Source organism: Haematobia irritans, chromosome 3 (assembly GCF_050003625.1).
Source record: "Haematobia irritans isolate KBUSLIRL chromosome 3, ASM5000362v1, whole genome shotgun sequence".
Lineage (NCBI taxonomy): Eukaryota > Metazoa > Arthropoda > Insecta > Diptera > Muscidae > Haematobia > Haematobia irritans.
In genome coordinates, this window is record NC_134399.1 from 24,760,053 (window position 1) to 24,782,332 (window position 22,280).

The 22,280-nt window shown below is 30.3% G+C and overlaps 1 protein-coding gene across 1 annotated transcript; it reads left to right on the top strand.

Annotated features, from left to right (window-relative positions):
* Positions 1-2,978: 2,978 nt before the first annotated feature.
* On the top strand, positions 2,979-18,710 carry LOC142229598 (cell division cycle and apoptosis regulator protein 1-like). Its single transcript, XM_075300168.1, has 12 exons — positions 2,979-3,812; positions 3,874-4,214; positions 4,777-5,277; positions 12,003-12,501; positions 13,045-13,150; positions 13,219-13,481; positions 13,541-13,723; positions 13,790-14,349; positions 14,423-14,601; positions 17,264-17,502; positions 17,561-17,664; positions 17,729-18,710. The coding sequence occupies exons 1-12, from the start codon at positions 3,126-3,128 to the stop codon at positions 18,483-18,485; spliced, it is 4,419 nt and encodes a 1,472-aa protein (XP_075156283.1). The 5' UTR covers positions 2,979-3,125; the 3' UTR covers positions 18,486-18,710.
* The last annotated feature ends 3,570 nt before the right edge of the window (positions 18,711-22,280 follow it).

The following is a 22,280-nucleotide window of genomic DNA, read 5'->3' on the forward strand; positions in this document are numbered from 1 at the left end:
TTTAGTAGCTTGGAGCGCTATTTAACAGGGAGCGATATTGAATTAAATTGGTGGTTGTTGCTTGTTAAGGCCGGTATGCACCTCTAGCGAAAATTTCATTCCCATAAGAAATGCATTGCTATTTATGCTAACGAAATTTTCGGTAGCGTTCAATTTCATAAGCTGGTACGCACCTCTAATGAAAATAACAGGGTTGTCAAAAGCATATTTTGGCAGCAAACATTTAATTTATTACAATTATTGTGTGCGTAAAAGTTTTAAATGGTCTGTAAATAATAAACAATTTATTTGAGGAATATTTGGAACATATATTAACAATTTTTAAAAGCGATTAGCTTGTTTAAAATTTGTGTACACATCCCTGTTCTTTTGTTGTAGACTTAAATAAGTTTTTGCTACCGAAAATTTCGCTAGAGGTGCATACCGGCCTTTATTACAAAATTAACATTTTATTTTTCCTTGGGCAATTGATCAGCTACTTCTTTGATCCTTACAAACTGTGTGGTCCGCTGTTCGAATCCCCGTCCGGCAAAAGGTAAAATTAAAATAAAAAAAATCATACAATTGAATAATTTCTTCTACAATGTTTGTATTACAGAAAAAGGTGCTAAGAACTAAAAAATCTCGTGGAAGTGAGAAAGATGTGGGGGAATATACAATTGGGCAGAAACAAAATTTTGAGCATTCAGGTCGAAAACCTATGTTGTTAGCACCTATATTACCTGTTTATTTTCATAATTCATTATGATTGTAAATATATAAATAAATAAATAAAATTTTGAGAACAATATTGTTTGGGAGAATTTTTTTAAGCATATAATATTTTTGGGTGCAAAATGCTTCCAAACATATTATATGGTCACATAATAACATATTGTTTTTTGGAAGACAACATTATTGAATTTGGATGCAAAAATACAAAATGTTTGGAACTTAGACTACCCAAACATATATTGTTTAGACCAATATGCTTTCAAACATATTATATATTGGAAGAGATCAAACATATAAATGTTTGGCAATACCCAAAAATATATATGCTTGAAGCAAAATATGTTTGGGAGTATATGTTACAGAAGCGATTTTTTGTGAGCGTGTATTGAGAAGTTGTACCACGCCAAGTTACTACAAAAAAGTATCGCATGAGTGCAATTATTAGGTTCCCTTCTGGATACGCCAATAAGAGCCCCTTCAAACAATCGGAGAAAGTGCATTTTAAGATAGTTGTAAAAGAATCATTGTGGTCAAGTAAAACACGATTGTTTAGATGTTTATTAATTTTATTACACATTTATAATAACACATTTAATATAACATGTATACGACTATCACATCACATTTAACATATTTTTATGCATAAATAAAAGATTGATGTTGAGTTACAAGTTGCAAGTTACCCTGCCAGCATTTCAAAGTTCCATTTCATCCTCATCGCTACCACAGACTCGTAAATGTCACCACAACCATCGCGAACTGTGATGGGGGAAGCATATCAAAAAGTACAAAATGTACATGAAAGTATTTTGCCATCACTACTGTTAGAAGAGCCATTTTATTTTTTGTGAAACGCCAAGCGCAACCAGCTTGTTATATTTTATTTAAATAAAAACGAAAATAAAGTTCTGAAAACATAGATATTATGCTTAAAATTGTGAAAGGTATATGGTGAACAATTTTCGACTTTCCAAATAGAATAAAGTGATCGTTTTTCAAATATTTTTCCAGGCACGCTGTCCCCATCGAAAATAAACAAACTGGCTGATAGACGCTGCAATATGTAACTTGCTACTTAAAACTCAACATCATTATTTTATTAATGCAAAAAATTATGTTAAATGTGATGAGATAAACCGAAAAATGTTATATTTATAAGAAATTATAAATGTTTAATAAAATCAATAAACATCTACATAATCGTGTTTTCTTGACCACAATGATTCTTCTCCTTAAAATCCACTTTTTCTGATAGTTTGCAGGGGTTCTTATTGGCGTCCTTCGAAATTGATCTAAATAGGCACCTAATAATTGCACTGATTAGAAACTTTTTCGTAGTAACTTGGCGTGGTACAACTTCTCAATAGTGACTGCGCTTTTCCGACGAGTTTTTGATGTCGTATATGATTGTTTTCGACGTAGTGGGGATTCTCAGAAGCGCCCCCAAATACAAAAAATGTTGGCAGGGTACATGTTGTAGCGTCTATCAGCCAGTGCTTTTATTCCCAATGGAGGCAGCGTGTCTGGAAAAATATTTGAAAAACTATCACTTTATTCCATTTGGAAAGTCAAAAATTGTTCACCAATATACCTTTCACAATTTTAAACGAAATAACTATGTTTTCAGCACTTCATTATCATTTTTATTTAAATAAATTATAAGAAGCTAGTTGTGTTTGGTGTTTTACAAAATATAAAATGGTTCTTGTAACAATAGTGATGGCAAAATACTATCACAGTTGGCGATTGTTGGAGTGTCACTTACGAGTCTGTGGTAGCGATGAGGATGAAATGGAAATCTTCAAATGAAGATTTCATGAACATTTCTGAATTTTATGTTTTATTTTTTTAATTTTCCTATAGATCTTTAAAAATCACCCATTATAAGATTGCCTTATATTAAAATAAGGTAGGGTACGCCAAATCGTGTAGACAGTGACGTTTTATAAAGGCAAGTAAGGTAAACATTTAAAACACAAGCTCTTGCAAAAATTTCCATTTCCATAAGTGATACATTGGAAATTTCCGCTACCCATTAGAAATGCATTGCTACATATTTGCTAACTATAATTCAGTGAGATATTATTATCGATTGTTTAGATTTTGCACCCATAAGAAATACATGGCAAAACTGTGTTATTGGCACGCAACGAAATTTCCGCTATGGCCCTTAGGGTTGTATTCAACTATCACCGCGTGGACGTTTTTATTTAGGCCGCTATATCTCATTTCAATCAACTGCATATGTTGCCAGCATTGTATCATCTATCCATTCTGCGAAAAATCCGGCATTTATCACATTCTTGCTCGGAGAAAAATATTTAATTTGCAGGAAAAGGGCAAGATTCACTTTTCTTCCCTATTAAAATACTTGCATTAAGAAAGAGAATATCCAACACATTGATAGAAACATGTCATTTGGAGGCGGTCAACCATGGCAACGAAACAATATGATGGGACAGCAAATGCAATTTATGCAAACGCCGCAACAAAATAATATGGCTGCTTTTCAAGATGGTGGTATGTATCCGAATTCTGGTGGTGGTGGTGGTGGCGGTATGTATCCCAATTCGGGTGGCGGCGGAGGAGGATCGTCGGTATCCTATCCGATGAGACCTGGATTGAATCCAGTTGCCTTCCAAGGTGGAAATATGGGTGGTGTAGGAGGTGGAAATGGCGGGGGCGGAGGATTGGCTCAATATAACTCTATTGGAACTGTGACAAAGATTAATAATGATTGTGGCTTGGTGAACAACGAGGTATTCTTTTACCGCAATGTTTGTAAAGGACCAGAACCAAAACTGGGCGATAGAGTTATTTTCGAATCTACTTATTCAAGCACTGGTCAATTTAAGTGGAACGCAACACGCATACAAATGATGCAATCTAAACCCCAAGCACCCATGATGAATACGGGTAGGGGTTCCTTTGGTAGCCCCATACCTACAGGTATGGATTATTCACGTAATGATATGCTGAGATATCCTTCACCCAAACGAGGTTTATCGCCGCCACTGCGTGGTGATAGACATGATCGGGATCGCCGCGACAGAGATCGTGAGAGGGATAGACTTCATCGGTCCAGAGATAGGGAAGATGTAAGTCTATTGGAAAATAATGCAGAATGTTTGTTATTTCATATTTGTCTTCTGCCTACAGGATGAACTTGAATGGAAACGACGACGTGAAGATCATGATCGTAGTCGAGATCGTAATAACTCTGCAGGACGTACTGGTGCTGCTTCACTACGAAGTGATCGTGACAGAGAACGAGAATCTAGAAAAGACCGCGATCTACTGGATAGGGATCGCAATGATCGTGACTCACATCGTGACCGTGAGCGGGAACAACGCGAGAGAGAACGTGAACGTGAAAAAGGCAAAGATAAAGAAAAGGAAAAGGAGCGAGAGAAACCACGTGAACCTGTGGTGCCTAAAAATCGAAGAGCTCGTGCCATACGCCGTTATATGGTACAAATACCGAAAACATTGTTGTGCCTGTAAGTATAGGTCTTTTAAGAGCTTTTCTAGTTGAACTTTGATTGGAGAACATAACCTATAAATTGAGTCTTCAGTGGGTTATGCAAATTCGTAAATTTTTAAGCATTCGAATACGTGTGTGAAGGGTGCTTAAATCGTATATAATAGCTTTGGTTTCATATTCCAATGGAGAATATCTCATGATTATTGCAATTATTGCCCCTAAACAAAATAAAATACAAAATAAAAATATTTATGGTCATTTTTGTTTGCTTATTTTGTTTTGGAAAATATTTGCAATGCCATGATCATTGGATGATGTTTTCAAAATAATGGCCAAACCACTTTTCAGAAAGAAATTGGAAACGCTGATTGCCATAAGCCTTTAATTTCCGCACGATAGGATGGCTAAACGTTAAAAAAGGAATTCCATTACCATTTTATTTTGAATAAAGTTTCTTGTTTTCTTTGAATCATATACATTTATGACCTCTGCCATTGTAATGGAAAAGACTCCAGCCCTTTTAAATCACTAAGAATGCTGTTTTTAAATATAATTTTTGTTAATTCTATTTTTTTCAGGAAATCTGCCGACGTTCAAGAGTTGAAAAATCGTTATACTTCATTATACATTCCATCAGACTTTTTCCATGCCAACATGAAATGGACTGAAACCTTTACACCCGATAATCCTTTCTCACTGCGACGTCCTTGTCAATTCCATATCATGGACAAGGGTTTGGAATCTCCATTTGAACAAAAACTGGATGACTTGGAGCCAGATGACGCTGATTATGTATATTCGGCTAAAGTTATGCTAATGTCCCTGCCACCAATAGCAGACTTTTATAAGAATTGTTTTGATAATAACGATGATCTTGACCGACAGCCTACACATCCCTCACGACTTGTAAAGTTTTTGGTAGGCACCAAAGGTCGTAATGAACCCATGGCCATTGGTGGACCTTGGTCACCCTCATTGGATGGTGAGAATCCCGATACAGACCCATCAGTGTTAATACGAACTGCAATACGTACATGCAGGGCTCTAACGGGCATTGATTTGTCCAATTGTACCCAATGGTATGTATTATAATTGGTGTTGTAACGACAGCAAATGTATTTGGAATGATAGAAAAAATTCATAGAAATGCGAGTAAATTAGAAGAAAAAAATTTGAGGAATTCACATGTTTGCCTATCGCACAAACACAGTCGAAGCAAAAAAACAATAACGTTTAATGGACGTCTTTGCATTAAAAATATCTTAAGATCAATTCGAGTCAATGTAAAGGACCCTTAGTTTGAAATTGAGATAAAGTCCCAATTTACTCATAGTAGCACTGCATAAAATTATTATTATTATATCGAAATGTGATGGGTATGTGGTGGTGATATGTGGGTGGATGTGTGATGTAAAATAAATCTTCAAATTCCTTTTTAAAGGAAGAGAAACATGGGCAAATTCAAACCAACCTAATCGATAATTTGTTAATTAACCTTCAAATCGATGGATTTGCTTAAAATGCATTGCTAAGAGAAATATTTTTATTCAGAAAAATTCTTGGAAGTAATCTTAATTTTTAAATCCCGCAGAAGTGAATGCCCAATAAGACAAACTTTTGCTATGATAATTGCACTTTCCCAATATCTTGCAATGCAATCTGATCCTGTAAAATGATCTATTGAAATAAAATTTTCTAAAGAAATAAAATTTTGACAAAATTTTCTAAGAAATAAAATTTTGACAAAATTTTCTATAGAAATAAAATTGTGACAAAATTGTCTATAGAAATAAAATTTTAACAAAATTTTCTATAGAAATAAAGTTTGGACAAAATTTTCTATAGAAATAAAGTTTGGACAAAATTTTCCATAGAAATAAAATTTTGACAAAATTTTCTATAGAAATAAACTTTTGACAAAATTTTCTATAGAAATAAAATTTTGACAAAATTTTCTATAGAAATAAAATTTTGACAAAATTTTCTATAGAAATAAAATTTTGACAAAATTTTCTATAGAAATAAAATTTTGACAAAATTTTCTATAGAAATAAAATTTTGACAAAATTTTCTATAGAAATAAAATTTTGACAAAATTTTCTATAGAAATAAAATTTTGACAAAATTTTCTATAGAAATAAAATTTTGACAAAATTTTCTATAGAAATAAAATTTTAACAAAATTTTCTATAGAAATAAAGTTTGGACAAAATTTTCTATAGAAATAAAGTTTGGACAAAATTTTCTATAGAAATAAAATTTTGACAAAATTTTCTATAGAAATAAAGTTTGGACAAAATTTTCTATAGAAATAAAGTTTGGACAAAATTTTCTATAGAAATAAAATTTTGACAAAATTTTCTATAGAAATAAAATTTTGACAAAATTTTCCCTACCCGTGTAAAAATTGTGGGATCTGATTTGATATGGTTAGATCTGAGCCAAGATATGGTCAGATCTGAGCAAATCCGAAAAATGGTTATATCTGGTCAGATCTAAATACTATGAAATTGGATCTGATCAGATCTCAAAAATGAGACACATCTAATCAGATCTAATTTGATATAATTGTATATTATTTGATACAATTGTATCTTTCGAGATCTTTCAACACATAAAAGCCCATAATTTGTATATAAAATGAGATCAATTGTTTTATTTAATAATACAGACAAAAAGTATGTGCATAATAAATATGTTTAATTTAAATTGATCCATCAAAGCTATTTAAGAGTATTGACAGTTGAGTTAGAGTGTTGTCCAAGGGTTTTTTCGTTTGTTTCTTCTGCTTTGGACTTAGAAACGCGACTAAAGTATTACAGCGTTAAGGCAATCTGCAATGAAATTAAGTAAAAAAACAATTATTAAACAAATATAGGAATAAACAAATATGGGAATATATTTAACTATGTAAGCAAGTATTAGTATTGTTTTGGATCATCATTCTTCTTTAAGTTGCAATAAAAATTGCCATATAATTTTATGTTGCTTTTAATACTCACATTTAAAGTGTATTCGGAATTAGGTTAGGTATAGCGATAGGCTGTTATTTTAGGCTCATACATACTATTCAGACCATCATGACATCACAGTGATCAACATCTCACTTATCACTGACTGCTGCTCGATTCAATAATTAGCTCAATAACATGGGAACTCCTTGTTATAATCGAGTCCTATCGGCATTTCACGTTGCGCTGAAACAACTTAGAGAATCTTTGAAGCAGAAATGTCACCAACATTACTGCGAGGAGATAATCCGCCGCCGAAATAATTTTTGGTGTTGGTCGGATCTGGGATTGAACCCGTGACCTTTTGAATGCAAGGCGAGCATGTTAAACAGTACACCACTGAGGTTTCCTTTTTTTCCAAATCTAGAAAATAGTAAAACAATATGAAAATGACTACAAAGGAAATAACAAATACAATCTACTTACCTACATAATCTCCGCAATAAAGGAAACGATATACACTTTATCAAAGGAACACATTTAAAACAATTATATTAAATTTCTTAATTTTCTCAACTAGTCTGGCGTTAAATTTGTTTAGAAGTGATGCCCCTGACGGCGTTGACATTTGACATAATGACATTGAGGTTTAGACGTGTATTTCAAAAATCTTTTTAACTTGTTCATGATTTTTTTTATTATATTTTGGACCGTATTTAACCCCATATATAGTCAGATATGATGTTATATCTACCATATATTATTAGATATAGTGCTATATATGGTCCTATCCAAGCATATATTATTAGATATGCCAGATATAATTAGATATTATACTATATATGATGAGATCTGCAATTATATCTAACCAGATCTAGCACCATATATAGCTTATCTGTGCATATCTAATTATGTCTGAACCAATATTTGAACAGATCCAATTTGATATTATTAGATAGGATTGGATCCTCCAATTTTTACACGGGTAGAAATAAAATTTTGACAAAATTTTTTTTTTTTTTTTATTTCCTAGAAATAAAATTTTGTTAAAATTTTCTATAGAAACTAAATTTTCTAAAAATGCATTGCTAAGAAAAATATTTTTATTCAGAAAAATTCTTGGAAGTAATCTTAATTTTTAAATCCCGCAGAAGTGAATGCCCAATAAGACAAACTTTTGCTATGATAATTGCACTTTCCCAATATCTTGTAATGCAATCTGATCCTGTAAAATGATCTATTGAAATAAAATTTTCTATAGAAATAAAATTTTGACAAAATTTTCTAAGAAATAAAATTTTGACAAAATTTTCTACAGAAATAAAATTGTGACAAAATTGTCTATAGAAATAAAATTTTAACAAAATTTTCTATAGAAAGAAAGTTTGGACAAAATTTTCTATAGAAATAAAGTTTGGACAAAATTTTCTATAGAAATAAAATTTTGACAAAATTTTCTATAGAAATAAAATTTTGACAAAATTTTCTTAGAAATAAAATTTTGACAAAATTTTCTATAGAAATAAAATTTTGACAAAATTTTCTATAGAAATAAAATTTTGACAAAATTTTCCCTAGAAATAAAATTTTGTTAAAATTTTCTATAGAAACGAAATTTTCTATAGAAATAAAATTTCCCAGCAAAAACTCTCATTACCCGGTAATCTTGTAGGTAAGCCTATATAAAAATTAATAACCACTTATTAATTGGCATCGCTTCGGATTACATTTACATACGCATGTCCTAGGAGGAAAGTACTTCTCCCCAGGCATACTTTCGGCCATAAAATAAGTAGTGCATTTAAAGCATATAATCACCTAATATGTAATGACTTATTCGTAGATACACCAAAGCTTGCAAAATAGCCACTTATTGTCTCAGGCAACCAAATCTCGAAAATATTGATTTCTATCGCCGATTACAATGGATCAAAATATGGCGAGTGGTGCTGTAATAGGAGAACTACTTGAATAGAAACGAATATTGTATAAATAAAGAAAAAGTCTAATAAATAATCTAAATAAGATTACACTCAAATTAATTTCACACTTAAAATAGAAATAAATGTACGTTGTGTAAGGGAGTTGGATTCGTGAATTACGTTATAATATATCCAATAGCCAATTCACATAAGGTTCGAAATCTACTAAAACTGGATTTTAAGTCTCTTTTTTATAAGGCAAATGGCATTTGAAATTTAGTTTATGCGCATTTTGGAAGTGTAATGTCAATGAGGTATAAGAAAGCATTTATTTAAAACATAATATGATAATGTCATTAAACACAATTATTATGAAATCTTTGTGATAAAAAATTCTTAACGGAAAAATCTTCAGAATTACCGTTACATTACATATTCTTTTTGATTTTTTTATGTAAGTGCTCGATTATGTGAATAATTATATAAACTACAACTGCCTAAAAATTTGAGAATAACAATTCGAAAATTACCGAGAAGTATTTATTTTTGTCATTACAAGTTAGTCATTATAACTCGCCGCAATGTAATGCAACGTGTAATGACAGCTTTACTCCTGGTAATGTCAATTGTAATGAGATGTGGTTACCTAGTTTTTGCTGGGTTTCTATAGAAATAAAATATTGACAAAATTTTCTGTAGAAATAAAATTTTGTTAAAATTTTCTATAGAAATAAAATTTTGACAAAATTTTCTATAGAAATAAAATTTTGACAAAATTTTCTATAGAAATAAAATTTTGACAAAATTTTCTATAGAAATAAAATTTTGACAAAATTATATATAGAAATAAAATTTTGACAAAATTTTCTAAGAAATAAAATTTTGACAAAATTTTCTATAGAAATAATATTTTGTTAAAATTTTCTGTAGAAATAATATTTTGTTAAAATTTTCTATAGAAATAAAATTTTGACAAAATGTTCTATAGAAATTGAATTTGGTTTCCCAGATAAGAGCTATCCAATAATAGGCTATATGTGGCCGATATCTGATGACGCTATAGCTCCAATGCTATACATGATTTTTGTCATGTGCAAAGACTACCATATATATAAAAGCTGCACAAAAAAGAACTTCGCCACGTTGATAAAAGTGCATAAACTCTTGCTTTGCCAAGTCAATTTTGTTCGGTACTGTTTCTTTAGAGCATTAGTAGCTTGTATGGTTCTATTATGAAAGACAACAGTCATTGTTCCTAAATAGTATTCCAATTTTCTGTCACATTTTAAATACTTTTACTTTCCTGGTCCTCCTCTTCCACCATAGAGTGTAGGAATTTTGTACGAATTCATATGATGCGCAATTTTCAGAATGGTTAAAAGTTGGAGTGTATAGTGCAATTCCCGTTTCAGAACACTATTCAGCCATTTTTAAAATTTTTGTCAATGCGATATTACTGTCAAAATTTCACCAAAATTTATAGTAAATCATCCCTATTTTTATCATAAAATAACATCAATGATACCTTCAGGATCTCCTGAACAGAGTTGTTCACTTCTGGCACATCTCAAAATGAAAACAGAGCTCCCCCTCTTCCTAAGCTCTTTTGTAGAGAATTTTTGGTTCCTTTGTGAAAGACAGCAACCTTAGGTTAGGTTAGGTATAGTGGCAGCCCGATATTTCAGGCTCACTTAGACTATACCGTCCATTGTGATACCACAGTGGTGAACTTCTCTCTCATCACTGAGTGATGCCCGATTCTATGTTAAGCTCAATGACAAGGGACGCCTATTTATAGCCGAGTCCGAACGGCGTTCCACATTGCAGTGAAACCACTCAGAGAAGCTTTGAAACCCTCAGAAATGTCACCAGCATTACTGAGGTGGGATACTCCACCGCTGAAAAACCTTTTGTATGCAAGGCGGGCATGCTAACCATTGCACCACGGTGGCTCCCTTTGTCTCTACATAGTATCCCAATTTTCTCTGCCACATTTTAAATACCGGACCCCATATGACCATGACGCATGCCATCTATTTTAAAATGGACCACAAAATTTATTGTGCTCCATCGACAGTGCGAAATCAAAGTTAATTGTTATTTTCTCTCAATTTCAATAGGAAACGACATGAAAATTACTCAAAAAATAACTCTGCTAAAAACAAACGAAACTAATGCTCAATTTCAATTAGAAATTGATTTTAGTTATTAAGAAGTTTATAATTTCGATATTATTTTCTGTGTTGTGTGTGTGTATGTTTTGTTTTCACAAAAAATAATCAACTCCACTTCTTTTTCCAGCGAATTTATGCTAAGCACTGTATCAAAAAAAAAAAAAGAAATCTTTGTTTAAAATTTTTTTATAAAATGCTGTTTTCCACAAAAAAAAAATGCATGGAATTACAGCATTATGCCTAGTGTTGTTCCACATTCCTTATGATTTTTTTCTTTCTTTTTCCATGTTTATTTACGCGACAAATTTGTACCAAAACTCTAAATAAAATAAACCAAAATAAAACAAAAATCCAATACCAATTTCATCGGCATTTCATAATACAACAATGAAACGCACTGCTTGCTTGGTAACACCCTACTACTACGACTACTACTATTTCATCATGGTTTGCACGCAAAAATTCTGGTGATACACAATTGTTTGGATATTTTCTGCTCATACAAATCGATTGATCAATGGCTTGCTTGGATATGGGGACTACAAATGGACAAATGCTGTGGCCGCAATCTGTATATTTTCTTCGTTCCTTTGAATTCCTTTGCTGGGTTATTCTTCTTTGCCATGAACTTCTCAATGGTTGATGGATCTCTGGATGATGGCTGTGGTGTGTGTGTGTATGGTGCATGTTTGCTGGTCAACGTTGTTTGTTTCTTCACCAAAAAAATATTTCTGAAAACCCCTGCGACATTGATTAGGTATCGTTTTGTGGAACTCTACTATCATCGTACCGAGTACAAAAACATGGAAAAAGATGGCCCTCCACGTGTAGAAACTGTCGTTTTTTTCATTCCTGATGTTCACTCTTGTATGCCGACCCAGACCGAGTATGAGACTTTGAGTGCTTTGTATACGGCAACATCGGAAAATATTATCGCCCGTAGAGCTGCCCAAGCTAAAGCTTTGGCTTCGGCTGCCACAGCAGACGACAACAATGATTCAACAAATAACGAGACCGACAACAAAGCTGAGGCTGATGGTGATGGTGAACAAAATGACAACGATGATGCTGAAGATGCAAAACAAGAGGAAAACGATGAAAACAACGAAGAGGATGAAAACAATGCCGCCAATGAAGATCCTGAGAATGCCGAAGAGTCCGAGCAAATGGACATGGACAATTCGGCAGAGGCTGAGGCTGACGAGGATATGGATGAAAACGAAGATAATGCCGCCGCCGATGCTCTAGACGAAAATGTAACTTACCAAGACGGTGATGATATTGATAACGAAAAAGTCACAAAAATGAATCTAGTTTAAGTTTTTTTTATAATTTGTAAAATTCCTAGGGATTCCAGACCAAAAACTAGTTTTTATCTTTTTCTTAGTTCCATTCCGTCTTCATTTTGGGGACTAAAGACCTTAGGCTATTTCTAATTGAGTCTCATCGCTTAAAAAAATGTCCGTCCTTTCTACTATTCAAAAATCAAATATTAACATAATTTTCATAAACGTGCACTGCCAATCGTTTCACTTTTACAGTGACAAAATTTACTTTAATTCTCTTCAGCTTATATAACTAAGCTCTAGTAGCATTTGTGTACAAAACACCTTAGTAAATTTTAGTAGAAATTGCTATTGAAAATAACCAACAGTAGGCAGTGAAAGAAGTTACCCTTTCAAATCATTATTTTCAAATGGTTTGAAATATTCCGTTTTATTTCAATCATCATCAAATGATGTTGTCTGGAGTTCTTCTAGATCATTTCGATTAATAGATATCATGTGTGTGTTTTACAGGAGGATGGTACACCAGAACCCACCCACTACTCAATGTTGGATTTGAAAACAATGAAAGTACGAGAAATACGTGATGAGCTTGTAGCTCGTGATTTGTCACATAGAGGTATGGTAGCCAATCTGATACAAAAAAGAATTAGAAAATAATCCGTATTGCATCTATTTATCACACAGGAGTTCGAAATGTTGTTGTGGCCCGTTTAAATAAGGCCCTGAATACTGAGAAAGCCGAAGAGTTAAAGGCCCTGAAAAGAGAACGTATGCAAAAAATACAACAAAACAATAGCGGGAAGAAGGAAGCGTCTGCCAAACCTAAAAAAGGAGGTAAAAGCAGTGACAAAAAGGATGCTAATAAAGACGACTGGGCAGATGCCATTGATTTCGAATTGAGTGATATAGTCATATTGGATGAATATGATGCTAGTAAGCATCCTGAGGTATTTCGAAAAAAAAATTACCTCGTTGCAAACCAATTTTAATTTAATCTCTCTTACAGGATAAGGAATTTACCGAAAGGGAAAAGAGTCAATTGAAACGTCGATATACTCTACCACCCACACCACAAATTGTGGTACAACCCAATAAATTGGCCAAGGATGGACATTTTGATTGTGCCATTATGTCTTTGTCTGTATTGCTGGACTATCATCCAGAGGATACAAAAGAGAGATTCTTTGAGGTTTGTTTAAACTTCGTAGTATTGAGAATCATCTTTTTTTTTAATATTTTATAATTAATTATTTAGCTCTACCTATTTGCTGAACTCTTCAATGAGATGTTAATGCGTGATTTTGCTTTTAACATTTACAAAGAAATCTATATCTATAACGAGAAAGACCATCCAGCGGAAAACAATGCAGAGAACGATGCAAAACAAGACAGTGAAAAAACCACCACCGAAACAAATGGTGAAAATGAAGAAAAATCTTCGAATAAAACCGAGGATGAATCTTCCAATAAATCTCGTAAACGTCGTTTAAGTACAGCTGATGGCCGTGAAAATTCCGGGGAAAATGGTTCAGAGAAAAAACCTCCACCTAAACGAAGAATGAGTACGGTTGATGGTCGTGAAGCAACATCGGATGATAAAAAGCAGGATGCTGGCTCTAACAATGCCGACAAGAAAATGGTAGTGGTTAAACCACATCTTTTACTTTCTTTCCTTTATTTCGATACAACACGATGTGGTTACATATTCGAAAGGGATTTGGAGGATTTATTTGCTGTGTTGGGTTTGAATCTTTCACGTTCACAAATTAAAAAGGTTTTGGGTAAACTAGCTTCCAAACAATCCATTCACTATCGGTAAGTAAAGCCACGGTACATTTTTGTTATTAATTGAATTATACGAAAATGCTGATTTTTTTTCTATTTATAGTAAACTCACGGACAAGGAACAAACAGATGAATCAATTCCCAGTATTGAGGATAAAGATGATATACCTGTGGAAGAACTGAAGGATATTGCTGTAGGCAATAATAAATATGAATTTGTGTTTGGAGAAAATCATTTCTCGTATGGTGTAACACCACTTGATGAAGACGAAAATAATCAATGTAAGTTCCAATTAAAAAAATATTGAATCCTTCAAACAGGTTAATTATGGCTAATCATATAAAAGCAGTCAATAGCAGAGAACTGCTGCGATCTACCGCAACCAACAAGTGTATTTAGTAAACACCAACATTTGCAATCTTAAAGCACCAATTGGTAAAAAAAAATTGCAACCACCAATATCCAATGCAACCGACGACTGTCGGTGTTCTCGAAAACACCGTAGTAAAGCAATCACACAAATTGGTTACCCATATCTCAGCAGTTTGGTATTCTCTTATTTGGTACTCTCTCAATTCTCTTGAGCTAATGCCAACTGCTAGTAATTGTTTTTTGTTGAGTGCAATCACACTTAAGTGCTAACCTCGTTTTTTGTTTTCCGAGCGTTGTTACGATGTCGATTGGTTTAAGATTGCAAGACACTGCATACGAACATTGTTATATACTATTGGTGTTTTTATTCTCGTATTTGTAACAATGTAAAAGATCGCATGGTAATTGGTGTCTTACTCACTGCCACCGACATTTTGTGGATAAGATTGCAATACAAAAAAAACACCGGTTGCAGTTCTCTGGTCAATAGCTTATGTTTAAGTTATGAAATATTTTTCCTAAAATGCCCTTTTGTTGTAATAAGCGGTAGCTTATTACAGCCCGTAACGGGAACCCGCTACCGCCAAAAAAATCTACCAAAAAATGGAAAAAATTTCATCTAGAAATTTTGTATAATATTTTTTCAAAATTTTATTTCCATAGAAAATTTTATTTCTATAGAAAATTTTGTCAAAATGTTATTTCTATAGAAAATTTTGTCAAAATTTTATTTCTATAGAAGATTTTATCAAGATTTTATTTCTATAGAAAATTTTGTGAAAATTTTATTTCTATAGAAAATTTTGTCAAAATTTTATTTCTATAGAAAATTTAGTCAAAATTTTATTTCTATAGAAAATTTTGTCAAAATTTTATTTCTATAGAAAATTTTGTAAAAATTTTATTTCTATAGAAAATTTTGTCAAAATTTTATTTCTATAGAAAATTTTGTCAAAATTTTATTTCGTTATTGTTGTTTTTGATCTCAGCTTAAAGCCATGCATTGACTAAACTACAAGTGTAGCTTAACTAACAGAGGAAAAGTATGCTTGTCAAATTTATTTGGGCAAAGCCCTATAGACTGCAAGATGGTTGGATGTACAGCTGTTTCGGAATTACCACATTCCTCATCAGCATCCTCTACTTGCAAAACTATCAACCAATTATCAGAATAAATTCGGGTAATTCACTCAACCCAAAGTGAAATACACTTGAACCTTCCGAAAAAGGGTTTAATAGTCGGCTACTGCCTAAACAAATTTGCAAGCATATCTCTTTTCCTTTGCCAAACTCAAATCATCGATTTGTATTTAGTTGGCTGGGTTTGTTTTTGAGCGTGCTTCCTCTATCTTCATTCGTTTTGTTTGTTATTGTTGGCTTCTCTTCAATCGTTATTGTTGTTTTTGATCTCAGCTTAAAGCCATGCATTGACTAAACTACAAGTGTAGCTTAACCAACAGAGGAAAAGTATGCTTGTCAAATTTATTTGGGCAAAGTTGTTGGTTAAGCTACACTTGTAGTTTAGTCAATGCATGGCTTTAAGCTGAGATCAAAAACAACAATAACGATTGAAGAGAAGCCAACAATAACAAACAAAAAAAATTTTATTTCTATCGAAAATTTTGTCAAAATTTTATTTCTATAGAAAATTTTGTCAAAATTTTATTTCTATAGAAAATTTTGTCAAACTTTTAATTCTATAGAAAATTTTGTCAAAATTTTATTTCTATAGAAAATTTTGTCAAAATTTTATTTCTATAGAAAATTTTGTCAAAATTTTGTTTCTATAGAAAATTTTGTCAAAATTTTGTTTCTATAGAACATTTCGTTTCTATAGAAAATGTTGCCAAAATTTTATTTATATAGAAAATTTTGTTCAATTTTTTTTTTCTATAGAAAATTTTGTCAAAATTTTATTTCTATAGAAAATTTTGTCAAAATTTTATTTCTATAGAAAATTTTGTCAAAATTTTATTTCTATAGAAAATTTTGTCAAAATTTCATTTCTACAGAAAATTTTGTCAAAATTTCATTTCTATAGAAAATTTTGTCAAAATTTTATTTCTATAGAAAAATTTGTCAAAATTTTATTTCTATAGAAAATTTTGTCAAAATTTCATTTCTACAGAAAATGTCAAAATTTTATTTCTATAGAAAATTTTGTCAAAATTTTATTTCTATAGAAAATTCTGTCAACATTTTATTTCTATAGAAAATTTTGTCAAAATTTTATTTCTATAGAAAATCGTGTCAAAATTTTATTTCTATAGAAAATTTTGTCAAAATTTTATTTCTATAGAAAATTTTGTCAAAATTTTATTTCTATAGAAAATTTTTTCAAAATTTTATTTCTATAGAAAATTTTGTCAAAATTTTATTTCTATTAAAAATTTTGTCAAAATTTTATTTCTATTAAAAATTTTGTCAAAATTTTATTTCCAAAGAAAATTTTGTAAAAATTTTATTTCTAAAGAAAATTTTACAACAAACTGCTTTTATTGTGGAAGAGTTGATTGCAGCCCCATTATATATTTTAATTGATTTATTAATAACCTATTCTTCCATTTCTAGCCGATTTAATTAATTATAACGGAACTGTTATACATGTCGGAAAGCTTATGGAGCAAATCAAACGCACTGAAAAGAATTATTCGGATATGGAAACTCTATACAATGAGCTCTTGAAGCAGCACTCTGATTTGCAAAAAGAGCATACTAAATTTAGTACTAAAATCAAGGATCTACAAGCTGACACAAAGAGTCTAACTAGAAAATTAGCTGACACAAATCAGGACCTTTATTCTTTGAATGTAAGTATCACAGAAATTCTTTGAAAACAAAATGGTAACCCTTATTCTTCTTTAACAGCGCAAATATCGCGACCAAAATTCCACTATGTCTTACATTTATACACGTGTAGCTCCTTATTTCTCACGTGAGAAGGATAAAGATAAGGACTCAAAATCCGAAAGGTATTTTTATTTTGAAGATCTCTTCTATGGACAATGTTTTTCTATACAAATTCAAATTTTCTAGTTCCCACAAGGATGAAAAGAAAAAAGATGAAAAGGATGAAAAATCCAAGGACAAAGATGGTCATTCTGAGAAGGATCACAAGGATAAACACAAAGATAAATCTAAGGAAAAAGATAAGGATAAGGAAGGTGATAAGGCTAAGTCTAAAGATGAAAAGGCTAAAGATAACGAGAAAGAAGAAGTCAAAGATACAGAAATGGTAGAAACTGTTAAAAAAGAAAAGGAGGAAACAAATGAAAAGGAGAAGTCTACAGAGGTGGTTAAAGAAAAGGAGAAGCCTAATGACTCAGAAAATGAAAAGATTGAAAAGGAAGTTGAAGCAGAGAAGCCCACAGAGGAGACGGAAAAGGTTCAAGAAAAAGAAACCCCGAAGACTAAAAAAGAAGAAGTTAAAAAGGAAGTAGCAGCAAGCAAACCAGTAACCGAAGAGAAGCCAGCGGTTACAAAGCCAAAACCAGAACCCTCCAAACCGGCACAAACACCAAAAGCAACACCAGTAAAATCAACAGCACCCGCTACTGGCGGAAAAGCAGTACAAACCCCAGCTAAGTCAACACCGGCCAAGTCAGGACCAACTGCTAAAGCAACACCTGCTAAAGCAACTCCCGCTAAAGCCACACCCACAACTAAAGTTGCACCATCTAAACCTGGTACAGCAGGTGCAAATAAACCAACACCGGGCAAGGCAAATCCTACACTGAAGAAAACTGGAGGGACAGTAGCTAAGAAAACCACCACCGATAATTCGCAGAAATAAATATAGAACAACCAGAATACTATATATAAATATAAAGAGAAAACATACTTCATTTTAATTAACTTAACTGTAATAGATTTTCTTTCATATCGAATTGATATGCTTAGTATGTATCAACAATCATGTGTACTATTGACAAATATCCATGAGGATGTATGTATATTCATGAGGTTACATTGGAGGAAATACAAATAAACCATAACAAATATGAAAAAAAAACAGTAATCCACTTTTTTATATTTATTTCGCTACCAGTCTCATGGCTTTAATAGGTAAGTTTCAGTACCTACAACTTTACCTATTTTCCGAATCTCTGGAATTTCATGGGTCGTGGGTTAGAAATCTGGTGACTTTTCTTCTACTTAAATAAAAAAGTTCGGTACAACGTTGGAATATATCTTTTGTACGAATTAAGCGACATTCCATTGGTAACGCATTAGTCTCAGACCCTGGTCGCGGTGAAATTCTGTCACGATCTAGTAATGTCAGTCCATCTGTTAAAATCACGCTAACTTCCGAACAAGACAAGCTATCGGCTTTAAACTTGGCACACCTAGATAGGTACACAGAAAAAATGTTCAACCAAAATATTTCCAAATAAAATGTTAATTGAATTTTCAAAAACAAATTCAATTAAAAATTTAATTGACTCTAATTTTTTCAAATAAAATAATCAATCACAAGAGTTATAATATATATATAATATATATATATATATATATATATATATATATATATATATATATATATATATATATATATATATATATATATATATATATATATATATATATATATATATATATATATATATATATATATATATATATATATATATATATATATATATATATATATATATATATATATATATATATATATATATATATATATATATATATATATATATATATATATATATATATATATAATAATAGCAATTAATTTTTTAATTTGTCCAATTATTTTTTATTTGGACCAATTAATTTTTTAATTGACTTCACCAATGTGGTATCACAATGGACTGAATAGTCTAAGTGAGCCTGATACATCGGGCTGCCACCTAACCTAACCTAATTAATTGTTAATTGACTTAGACGGTTGATACTATTATTTCTGTGATGTAAGATATTTTAATTAAAGGTTAATTGGATCAATTAATTTCGTGATTGAATCCAAAAATCATTTTTATGTGTGTAGTTGCTAAGTAGGTCGGATGATATTGCAAACACGGTTGCCACTCCAGTCAAAAATAATTAAATCCAAATTTTGAAGAAAATTTTACCAAAACCCTACCAAACCAAAAGACTTGTTTTGCAAAATTTTATTTCTATAGAAAATTTTGTCAAATTTTCCTATAGAAAATTTTGTCAAAATTTTCCTATAAAAAATTTTGTCGAAATATTATTTCTATAGAAAATTTTGTCAAATTTTCCTATAGAAAATTTTGTCGAAATTTTATTTCTATAGAAAATTTTGTCAAATTTTTTTCTAGGATTCATAAAGCGTTGGGCGAAGGTGTTTCGGACCCTTATATTACCAAGAAGCTTTTTACTGCCCTTGTTAGACCCATTCTGGAGTATGGTTCTATCGTGTGGGATCCTCAGTATGATGTTTAAATTGATAAGATAGAATCAGTTCAGAAGCAGTTCTTGTTGTTCGCTCTGGGACATCTTCATTGGAACAGTGATTTTGTTCTTCCTCCTTACACTTGAGGCTGATTCATTTGCCAACTCTTAGGAGCCGAAGGACATTATTGGGCTTCATGATGATGTATAGGCTATTTTGTGGGGATATTCCATGCTCTGATATGTTGGATAGAATAAATGTTCCTTTTAGGTCATATAGGTCATTGATTTTCAACGTTCGAATTATGCTTCTGTGGAGCATATTCGTAGGATGTACATTAATTTTAATTCAATCTATCATCTAGTTGACACTAACTTAAGTATTCATATGGTGAAGTCCAGAATTTTAGCATATTTGGATAACTTATACATTCGTTCCGTTCGATAAAAAAAAAATTAAAAATAGAAAATTTTGTCAAAATTTTATTACTATAGAAAATTTTGTCAAAATCTTATTTCTATAGAAAATTTTGTCAAAATTCAAAATTTTTATTTCTGTAGAAAAATTTGTCAAAATTTTATTTCTATAGAAAATTTTGTCTAAACTTCATTTCTATAGAAAATTTTGTCAAAAATTTGTTTCAATACAAAACTTTGTCAAAATTGTATTTCCATCGAAAATTTTGTCAAAATTTTATTTCTATAGAAAATTGTGTCAAAATTTTATTTCTATAGGAAATTTTGTTAAAATTTTATTTCTAACGAAAATTTTGTCAAAATATTATTTCCATAGAAAATTTTGTCAAAAATTTGTTTCAATAGAAAAAATTGTCAAAATTTTATTTCCATCGGAAATTTTGTCAAAATTTTATTTCTATAGAAAATTTTGTCAAAATTTTATTTCTATAGAAAATTTTGTCAACATTTTATTTCTATAGAAAATTTTGCCCAAATTTTATTTCTATAGAAAATTTTGTCAAAATTTTATTTCTATAGAAAATCTTGTAAAATTTTTATTTCCGTAGAAAATTTTGTCAAAATTTTATTTCTATAGAAAATTTTGTCAAAATTTTATTTCTATAGAAAATTTTATCAAAATTTTATTTCTATAGTATTTTAAATTTATAAAATAAAATTTATAAAATAAATAAAATTTTAACAAAATTTTTTATAGAAATAAAATTTTGACAAAATTTTCTTTAGAAATAAAATTTGGACAACATTTTCTATAGAAATAAAATTTTGACAAAATTTTCTATAGAAATAAAATTTTGACAAAATTTTTTATAGAAATAAAATTTGGACAAAATTTTCTTTAGAAATAAAATTTGGATAAAATTTTCTATAGAAATAAAATTTTGACAAAATTTTCTATAGAAATAAAATTTTGACAAATTTTTCTATAGAAATAAAATTTTGACAAAATTTTCTATAGAAATAAAATTTTGACAAAATTTTCTATTGAAACAAATTTTTGACAAAATTTTCTATAAAAATAAACTTTTGACAAAATTTTCTAGAAAAATAAAATTTTGACAAATTTTTCTATAGAAATAAGATTTTGACAAAATTTTCTATTGAAACAAATTTTTGACAAAATTTTCTATTGAAATAAAATTTAGATAAAATTTTCTATCAAAATAAAATTTTGACAAAATTTTCTATAAAAATAAAATTTTGACAAAATTTTCTATGGACATAAAATTTTGACAAATTTTCTATAGATAAAAAATGTTGACAAAATTTTCTATATAAATAAAATTTTGACAAAATGTTCTATAGAAATAAAATTTTGACAAAATTTTCTAAAGAAAAAAATTTTCTATAGAAATAAAATTTTGACAAAATTTTCTATAGAAATAAAATTTTGACAAAATTTTCTATAGAAATAAAATTTTGACAAAATTTTCTATAGAAATAAAATTTGGACAAAATTTTCTATAGAAATAAAATTTTGCCAAATTTTCTATAGAAATAAAATTTTGACAAAATTTTCTTTAGAAATAAAATTTTGACAAAATTTTCTATAGAAATAAAATTTTGACAAAATTTTCTTTAGAAATAAAATTTTGACAAAATTTTCTTTAGAAATAAAATGTGGATAAAACTTGCTATAGAAATAAAATTTTGTCAAAATTTTCTATAGAAATAAAATTTTGACAAAATTTTCTATAGAAATAAAATTTTGACAAGATTTTCTATATAAATAAAATTTTGACACAATTTA